This window comes from Notothenia coriiceps, unplaced genomic scaffold, assembly GCF_000735185.1.
Source record: "Notothenia coriiceps isolate Sejong01 unplaced genomic scaffold, NC01 NC01_scaffold00036574, whole genome shotgun sequence".
NCBI classification, from domain to species: domain Eukaryota; kingdom Metazoa; phylum Chordata; class Actinopteri; order Perciformes; family Nototheniidae; genus Notothenia; species Notothenia coriiceps.
In genome coordinates, this window is record NW_011369275.1 from 1 (window position 1) to 10,619 (window position 10,619).

The 10,619-nt window shown below is 42.4% G+C and overlaps 1 protein-coding gene across 1 annotated transcript; it reads left to right on the forward strand.

The window, feature by feature from the left end:
• Positions 1 to 4,050: 4,050 nt before the first annotated feature.
• LOC104964083 (vacuolar protein sorting-associated protein 13B-like) lies at positions 4,051 to 10,129 on the forward strand (the record flags this gene model as incomplete). The annotated part of the gene is made up of 3 exons (XM_010792804.1): positions 4,051 to 4,281; positions 7,933 to 8,104; positions 9,965 to 10,129. Coding segments are annotated over 3 exons (522 nt in total), but the record flags the coding sequence as incomplete, so codon positions are not given.
• Between the last annotated feature and the right edge of the window lie 490 nt (positions 10,130 to 10,619).

The window sequence follows — 10,619 nt, forward strand, 5'->3', positions numbered from 1 at the left end:
AGGATACATCGACATGTTGACTGCAGGGGCTGGGATCGAACCCACAACCTTCTGGTTGAAAGACGACTGCACTCCCTCACAGCCACAGTCGCCCACTCTGTGAAAATGAATGTCCTACCAAGGCTCCGGTATCGTCTTCTAGACACTTCCTGTAGCAGTCACTGAGAAACAATTCATAGAGTGGGACAGAATGATCTCTAGATTTGTGTGGCAGGGGAAAAGGCCCAGAATCAGACTAAAAACACTAAAAACTACCGAAAGAGAAAGGGGGAATGGCTCTCCCCTGCCTCAAAATATGGATTGGAAAAGCATGATTTTTATAGGTATCTCCAAATACGGCATTATTTGAACCAGAAAATCACAAAAGTACATGTAAAAAATCATAGAACAAGGCGTGTTGAGGGTATTTGTAGATGCATACAATTCGGAACAGTGTAGAAGGTTAATAGCAAAAATATATAATGGTTTACAGAACACGAAATTGACAGATACATCCTACATCAAGGAAAAGTGGGAGCGAGAAGCAAATGTTACTATTACGACAGAAGAATGGGGGACAAATATGTAAACAACAATGGAAAACAACCAATTCCCAGACCTGGAGGGAGTTTGAATGGAAGAACACGGTCAGGTTCTTCATCACGCCTGCTCAAAAAAAGTATAGGGAAACTGGGGCGGACTACTGGAGGAAATGCGGTAATGTGAATGCCAACCATTTTCACCTGTTCTGGGAATGTCCATCCATAATCCCTCTTTGGACTCAGGCCCACAATTATATGGTAAAAATGCTTAATGCAAAAGTACCACTGAAATTTGAAGTAATGTACTCGGGGAAAGTAGACTTCATTTTTAACATTTTAAGGGTGACAACCAAAAAATCTATAACTAGGAAGTGGATGAGCCAAGAGCTCCCGACGGAGGGAGAGTGGATGGACGTGATTCATCAGATATATATAATGAAAAAGTTGACATATGCACTGAGACTACAGAGTGGAACATTTGAGAAGAGGTGGAAGGGATGGCGTGACCTGGTGACCCCGTGACAAGGCCAGATTTTGTTTAGATTAAAAAACAAGGAGGATTGCTTAATGACTGTTAAAGAGCTCTTGCCTGCGAGCAAGGGATACATAGCCCTGTTGTGATGTCTTTTGTGTTTGTCTTTTTTTTTCTTGTCTACGTATATGTCTGTTTGTTAACCTGTAAGGAATGAAAAATAAAAAGATAATTAGCTGTATTTAATTAGGTTACTCAGTAAACACTTTATTGGAGAGACCTTTTTAGTGGTCCCACTGTTAAATGTCACTGACCACAGAGATGAGCCATGGTGATATTGAGGAGAATTGGAACCAGAAACAAATGAAAGGCCTTAAATTGGTAGTGGTGAAAACTTTCCCAGCGATGAAGAGAGCCGCTGGTTTATTGAGGGAAAGTTTATTGTCTTTCTTTTCTCTTCTCGCTTTCCAATTTAGTGCCTGTGTCTGGCAAAGCTGAGAGGACTTTTTGCGATTATATGATGAGTCATTATTAGTTTTTGGGTCCAATAAAAACCTCTCTTCTCTCTCATTGCAATCTTTCTGCTTTCTCTTCCCATCTGGTCTCCTCCTCTCTCTTTTTCACTCTTTGCTGTACATGTCTGACCCTTGGGGGGTTATAAGCTCTGTACCGTTTCAAGTCGTGTAGCAGCTCTTTAAGAACTGCTGCCAGAGCATCCCTCCGCTGCAGAACAAAAGAGACCTCACACTACATACTTATTTTTCTAATTAGCATTTCCATTTGTGGGAATGTATGTTGGGATGTTGGAGCGCTGCACAGTCGCCTCACAATAAGAACCACTAAGACAGTTAGTGTTAGGGTGTAAAGTATTACTGTGGGTGTTGGGGTAACATCTAGCATTTGGAAAACAATCACTTATTATCACAGTCATTATGAGTCAACAAGTACAATCAAAGAGTTTGGCCTCTTAGATTCTCCTGGAATCTAAACTACATTTTCGTGATTTCAAATAACATTTTCCATAATCTGCTCTACATTACTTCATGGGAAAATAAACAGTCCTTCAAAATTGGGGTGAAATGAAATGCAACTTCAGCTGAGATATAGTAGGCTTTGGAAGGGTGAGTAAACCATTAAGAATAAATACACATACTTTGTTACACACACACACACACACACACACACACACACACACACACACACACACACACACACACACACACACACACACACACACACACACACACACGACTGCTTGTGTTGCAGTTCTTTGCATGGCACGTGTCTTCTCCAATCTGAGTGTGTGTCTCTGTGTTAATGATTCATGAGTGTCACAAGGATGGGGGTAGTAGCTACACTTTCACTTTATCAGGACCACCTTGAATTCAGCAGACACACACATCACCACCACCATTTGCTTTGACCTTTGACACCTTACAGCATTTTAGTGAACACATTTGCACTCGTATATCTGTACACATGTACTCAGCTACTACAAAACCCCAACAATATGTCACTTCTGTGAAGTCTTTGTATAAACTGTGCTTAGATAAAGGAACAGGAACACTCACCACTTGCATGCTCTCCCATCTTCCATCTGTGTGATTTTATGAATGACGAAGCCTCTGTTCAGTCTCCAGTTAGCTGAAATGGACCAAACAGTATAGATGACAGATATAAGGCAACCTAACTCAGCTCTATTGGGCATTCTTCACCTCCTCCACATGTGCTGCTGACTGCAGAAGGCCTTGTTGTCCTTGGTTGGACTTCCAGACTCTCAGAGAGGGAGTGTGGTGCCGTAGCTCTGCTGACGGCAGTGCAGTTGGTCGGGTATGGCAGACAGCTGTTGGCCCTGTCCCTGGAAGGCTGCTGGATCGGCATTAGCAGCTCTTCCTGGACATGTTTGAAATGGCCCAGCTGTAATGTATTGTGCTGCTTTGATTTATGTTTATTTATGGAAGGCCTCCCTGTAATGTGTGCTAACAGTGTGTGAGTGAGCAAAATGTGTTTGGAGTAGAGAAAACGATGTTGTGTGTGTGGTCATGTGTCTGGGCACCTTTGCTTTTGAGGGACCCTCAGTGGTAGGGGCTGGGGGTTCAGTTGGCTGCAGGAGCGAAGCATTTGAAATCCAAAAATTAGCTCACGGTGAAAGAGTGCCACTTTTCTCCCTTTAACAGGGAGTGAATGCATGAATGACTGAAAGCATCACATCACATTCCCCTGCCTTCCCCTCATGTTTTCCACTCTTGTTTTTGGCTTTGTTGTTGTTTAAAACTCAGGCCTCTTTTCATGTGAGCACATGATAAATAGTTGAGAACACTTGACGGCGGGCCTTCAGTTTTTCCTAACCGTGGTGAGTTTTTCAGGGAAATTGATGACACAACTTAATTTTCATCTGTGGGTGTTTCTTTGGGAGTTTTGTTGTTATGGATGTGAACAGTGAAACCCGTAGACCATTCTGTGGCTTGCAGATGGTTACACATTGAATAGAAACATGAACACATAGCTTTTACATCACTTTTGTGAGATGAGGCCTCTTGAAATGACAAGTCTTAATACTAAAAGAGTGCACAGCTGAATAGTGAAATAGGAATGGATAGTGGTCCATTACTGGCTAAGGTCCCCGCCTCGTCTCTTTCCTTTCCTCTCAACTATAACTACGTTTTGTGTCACATACCTACGGAGCTGCCAAGCGAAATTGTGGTAATGGCTTCAGAAGTACATGAGAAACACCCATTACAGCTTTTTGAGTCAGACCTTGCCAAAAACATATATTTGAAACTGCTTTCAAATACTATAACTTGTGGTGTTTCAGGCTATCTTTCAAAGACCTCAATGGGCACAGTAAACTTCATCTATTGAAAGTGTATTCAGCTGTTTTAGCAATGCCGTGGGTTAGGGTTAGATTACATTTTTGCATACAAAGCTAAATGTAAAGAGAAAGAGCTTTCTATATTTCTGTGTTCTCAGATAAGAAACAATTAGATTGTCATGGGCATATTCATTAAAGTTGTTCCTAATGTTGGAAAAAATGTGTTTACATATCATCTCAATTAGTGCTTCTTCTCTGCCTCTGTCACTCTCCAGGTTCAGCTATTGTATGAGCTCCTCTTCAGCTGGAGCTCTACATGGGCTCGCCTCCAGAAGCATGGCATCCTTCGGCAGGCATCCAGCGTCCTGGACCCCCCCACTGCTGCGCTGGCCTCCCCCGTGCGCAGCAGTGCCGGCACCGCCCTGCCAGACGCCAGCACCTGCAGCCCGTCGGCAGACTTTGGCTCTCCCACTGAGGTTTGTTTGTTTTCATGAAATGTGAGATTCATGAATCTAAAAATCTATGTTGCACAATCCTCTTCTCATAGTTTTGCCAAACAACTATTGCACATAAATAATTTAATTCATTCAGTTAGTTTTTCACCTTTTATTTATGTATTATCTACGTTAGTTTTTCAGTTTTTCTTTTCCCTTTCTTTCATGTGGTGCTACATGATTAATTAGTCCAGTTGACCCCACCCAACACCAAACTATGAGCTTTTTCTTTTAGCCTTTGTTGTTTACATAATTCTGCTGCTGATTCCTGAATTTGAGTGAAATGTAAGTTGTTTTATTGTCATGAGTAGTTGAGTTATTTTTAACACATACAATATGTCTTTAAAAATCAGTTTTGTTTGGAAAGGATTTTCAAAGCTGGAAAAATGTCATCAGTGCTTTTGTTTTGTACATGCTTTGACTTACAGATACTCCAGGCAGGCTGTGAGTTGTGTTTGATTTGTGTAAGCTGGGGCTTGATTGAGTATAAACCTGCCTCTTCATTTAGGGAAAACAATAACCTGTATTTACATTTTTTGGTCAGATAAAATATCAAACCCAGAGTGTATAATGAACTGTAGTTTTGTGTGCAGGCATGTGCAAAGTCAATGGAAAAGTTACAATCTGAGTTTTTAGGGAGCAACAGCAAATGTGGTCCCTAGCTGATGCTTATCCTCGGCTTTGACAATGTGGCAGGAGTTTACTCCTTTCTCGTACAGTAGCAGAAACTATGAGTAGCTGGAGTCTGTGGCCTTGGGGCCTTGCCACCAGGGCCTTGTGTTATATGTATGTGCATATGTGTGTGTTGAAACATAGGATGCTTGTAAATGATGGGGTTGATGAGTGTTTGTGTTGTTAAGCGCTGGCATCTAGCCCAAGAGTTAATGTTCTTTGACCACCAGGGCCCTGTCAGCATTGTGGGGCCCTTGCAGCACAACCATCATACCGCCTCAGGAGCCAAAGAAGTGTGCCTGTGCGGGAAGATACACACGGAAAAAAAACCTGTTTCATATGTGCATCTGCGTCTGCACTTGTTTCTATGCGATCAACGTGTGTTTGTTCTTGCGTCATTTGTGGACCCTCAGAGGGGGCAGCAATGGAGGCTCTCTGTGTAGTGCGTCTATAACAAGGCCACAGGGGCCCCAGACAGCCCACTTGTCACTGTTTACCTAAGTACAAACACTGGGAGAAGTGTTTAGTCCTCTGGGAGGCCGGGTGATTGACTAAGAATGTAGGAGCTGTTTTGATAAGTCTCAGCAGCAGTGGCAGCAAATCCACACCCTTTGGCTCCATCTTTTAGATGTCCAACTACACAATGCACAAATATCCTCTGACCTACAGTCACTTCCAAAACCAGTCCTCTACCCTCAGATATTGAGTGGACACAACATTTTATCTGTTTAAATGGTATTTACGAGCTGATGAATCACAGCCCATAATTCCTCCCCATGTTCATCCCTCTCAATCCCTCCTTTTTTCCTTTTTTTATGACCCATACATTGAACCCTCCACATTTTCTCCATTCTTTCACCTGTTTTAAACAATTTTATATTTCCACTCTTCTTTCCAAATCTGCTCCCCCCCCGCCCCCCCATCTTTCTTCGACACCTCCCAGCCTGCTGTTGTCTTCCAGTGTTTGGGTCTCTCTGATGAGCAAAGACAAACTCAGCAAAGAAAATAAACCTGGATCCTCAGCCCGTTTATAGCACCCAGGAATCAAACTGTATACTTTACAACTTGGCTTGTGGAGGTGTGGGAAAATAGCTCCCTCTAAGAGTGTGTGTGTGTTGGGGGCCCCAAGCTGGCAGTTCAGGGAAGGCCCACCTCCACCAAAGCCACACCACCACATCTGTTCTTCAAGGCCTCACCTTGATAAGGGGAGCGGAGGGGATTTTCTTTCATAAAAACCTGAACTCCAGCTTTTTTTTCGACCTTATCAAAACACGTTCATGTTTACCTTAGTTTTACTTTTGGATTTCTTTACTTTGCTTTAAAATGTCCTCAAAGTCTTTTTTTTTTCTTTCTGGATTTTTACAACTGAACCATTTTGAGGGTAATAAATAATTAGCAAATCATTTTTTATTTAAAGTCCAGAAAATCTTTTTATAAACGTTTGTTTTTCCAAGAACTGGAGATGTCAGTCCAATAATAAATTATCGTTCTAACGGGCCGTGTAGAGTGATCTTATAGACTAAATGTTTTTAAGTGACAGCAGTGGTTCTGGCCAGGAACCAGGTTGAGCCAGGTGTTGGATGCTGCAGTGTGACCACACCGTGGTCTGAGCCTCCACACGCCACATGACACAGGCTAATCCTACCCAATGGCCAGAACTGTAAACTAAACAGTGCTAAACACACACACACACACACACACACGCATACACACACACGCATACACACACACATACATACACAAACACACACATACACACACTTGTACACACACACACGCACATGCTGTATGCTTACAAAGGATCACATGTCTTATATCGGTTTTCTAGTGGTTCTCATATACTTTTTAAAAAAACATTTCAATTTTTAAATCAGCATAATATTATTTCTTTATTTTGTTGTCATCATTTGTTATTTAACTTTATTATCAGCCACCCTCAATTGCGCAATTAAATACATTTACAATTTAGCATCCCTCCCCCAGATGCAGATCAGGGTCATATTTTCCTCATCTGGAGCCCCTTTAAGATACTGTAATCAGCCCAGCAGCTGTGGGCTTTCTAATTGAGATGGTTTATAATATCCTCACCGACCACAGCCAGGCTAGATACATGACACAATCTGTCATTACCACGCCGCCATGGGAGAAGCTGTGGAAAAAGTGAAACCCTCTAATGCCAGAGCTGCAAATTGCCATATTGTTTGTTTGCAGGTTTTTCACTCTGAGTCAGCCAGGCAGCTACATGTTTGGAGACCAGATTTAACAGGCAGAGCATGAGAGAAATAAAAAATGTCCCTAGTGCTCTCATCCTCAGTGCTATGCCAAACCCACAGTGATGAGATGAGAGCTCCTCCGCCACATCCTGCTCTCCTCTCCACCTCCGCCCCCATTCGGCTCTTCACTTCCTATTCTGTCCCAGGCTGCAGACGTGTGTGTCCTGGCGTGTTTGAGTGAAAGCAGGCCATGTGGGTGCTGGTGGCTTAGTGTGGGGTTAACACCAATGACAGCTCCACACAATGGTCCTTTCCCCCCACATGGCTCAGCTCTGAGTGGAGTTCTGCTCACCAGACACTGAGGTCATCTACTCCAAAAACGCTTGAAAGCTGGTGGTTGCTTTGTTATGGCTACATGCACAGCGACAACACTTTCAAACATACATGCACAAACACATGTAGGGACATGCACACGGTTAAATAAACAAAAGCACACTAATCTTAGAATTCTACAGTAAAGGTTGTATTGGTGCTTTGTTCTTTCATAAAACGTGTTTGACTGTTATAGTTCTTAACTGAAAATCCAGCCTTCTTCTTGTTAATGGCGCTAACAAGATAGGATGTTTTTTCAGGTGTTTTTTAAATGTTATGTATCTATGTTGGAATTATGTCGCAGTCAAAGTTTTGAATGAAAATATGGCTTGTTACCACTTTACCGGGTTGAACACATCCTGTCTTGGCCCCCCAGGGTGACTCGGTGCCAGCCGGAGACGATGGTCCGTTTGCGGACACCGTGACTCTGGAGCAGAAAACCAGCAGCATCGGGGGCACCAGTGGGAAGGTCAGCCTGTGGATGCAGTGGATGCTGCCCAAGGTCACAGCTAAACTGTTCGCTCCCGACCCCACTGACAAACAGAAAGGTACTCTTACCTCCACATTATACTTAACGCTATCTTTTTTCATATACCGGTTATTTCAGTGACTTTTACATTAACTGATGCTAAAGGAAAAATGTAGTTAAACTAATTAATTTGAGATCTGATATATGTGTGTTACTGTGTGACAGTAAAGACAACTCCAAAAGCAGGAGTACTTTTTAAAGTGAATGTTCTTAGGGTCCTTCTTATAGTGATCAACCCTACCGTTTTTCTCCTCCAGAAGATAAGCAGCCGAATAAAGCAGGGATGGAGGGAAAAGACAACTAAATAAATTGTTGATGAATCCCGAACAAACTCTTTTCTCCTTTACATTTACTAAGGGCAAAGAAAGGCTAGATTTACGTTTAATTGCTGTCTGTAATATTTAGCATCTGCCTCGCAGATCGCGCAGTGGAATTGGAATGTTTGGGAGGACCTCACAGAGATGGTTTGACTTAGTAATATCCTAAATAGGCATTACTTTGGATGTGGGCTTAATATCTACCATCTGAGTTGTGAGATGAACTTACTACTGACTTCTCTGTGTGAAACACAATAAGCATGTTATTGAAAACCATAATTGTGTGCACGCAATATATTAGATTCCTATATCAACAAGTACATTATTGGAAATAAGTCAGCTTCAGATATGAATGCAGACAATCTGCTATGATGTCATATGTTTTTAAACTGCAAAATAAATAAGAATCTTGTCTCTCTAGAGAAATGGAGAAAACACCCATTCCACACAAATTGGTTCTGGGTTCTACTGTTATGTTATGTTGGAAGATTAGAGGTAGAAATTCAAGCATAAGTCTCCAGGGGCTCTGCTCAAGGCACAGACCATCAGAACACTTTCCTTTCTTTAAGATGAGCCATTTAAGACCATTAAGGTTTCCTGTTCTCTTACATGGTTGGTTTAGAAAACTCAAACATCAATATCAACACAACAAGACTTTGAGTTTCAGAGTTTCTAAAAAAAGTTGTTTCCACTCAGTGTTCACAATAAAACTCATGCCTTTTGTTTCAATAATTCGTTAGTAACCTCTGAATTTCTAAGATTTACCACAACAACCAGAAACATCACATGGATGAAGTCCATTTTCCCAAGCTAGCCTGTGATGTGGGACTTTCTCTGTGGAAACAATGAGGGGAGCAGGCTCCGTTCAATACAGAGTTGATCAGTCTCTCTATGAAACTTACTCACTTTGCCTCAAGTGGGTGGGCTTTTTTAGAGACAAGGTGCATTGAGGCAGGATGATACATTTGAATGAATACATGTACAGTCCATGAACATTCAGTATTGTGTAGACACAAACAGGAAGACATTTTCATTATAACAGGCTGAGAGATTTTGTATTCATTTTTTCTTCTTAAAGCCACTAATTTCTTCGTTCCTTAGAACGGCAGGTATTGCGTTGAGTGTGCTACAGTATTGTATCTTTATGCGTGTGTATGGGTGCATTTGTGTGGCTCATTGGTGCAGTTGCGGGGGGGAACTGACCACAGAAGTTGAATGAGGACCTGATAAGCTACATTGCAGGGTTCTTGCCAACATAAATTCAATTCACACACACACACACACACACACACACACACACACACACACACACACACACACACACACACACACACACACACACACACACACACACAAAGATAAAACTACCTTTGAAGTGTGAGTTCAGCTGTATTGCCTGTTTCCCAAGTACAGTGATGGCCATACGGCATCTGTAAACATAAACTCCCTGCACTCGCAGTGCTGCAAACTAATGTTCCCTAAAAAAAATGTATTTCCACTGTGATAAGCTTCACGATCCTAAAATCTACAAAAATATTTTTACTTGTTTGTGTTTTTGCCAGAAATATGTGTCCTCAGTGAACTTGAAGACCTGAGTGCCTCAGTCGATGTCCAAGATGTTTATACGAAGATCAAATGTAAAGTTGGCAGCTTCAACATCGACCAGCACAGATGCAGGTAGAGTACAGTGTGCAGTGCACACACACTGGAGGTGAATACAGGATTCTTGTTGTTTGTATGTCACCAAGCACTGTAGGAATGGCTTGGTGACAATACAATGTCTGAATGAAACGCTACTGTGATTAATATGGGAACAGGGCCGGCAGGTCATTTTGCTGCAGCCACACACTCTCTCTCTCACAGTCTGAAGCTAAACACACTTCACCACCAATACCACTAAAACTGTGTCTGTTCCCACTTCTGCTCACATGGGTGCTTTTTCGGATTACCACCTCAGCGTCAGCGTCTTTCCAGACAGCTGTTGCAGTGGTGAGCACAGACAGACAGAGGACCCACAGACAGGACTGACGCGTTAAATGGGTTCTGAGCTGGCCGGACTCTGGCGCACAAAGCAGAGATTCAGCCCGTACATCAGTCATCTTTCTCTGTCTGCCTGAATCGATTGCCAGAAACACGGGTGGTGGGGGGGAAACCACCGGGCGAGGATCCACTGCATCCTTTTGATGATCTCTCCTCATGACCAGTTCCTGTCACAAT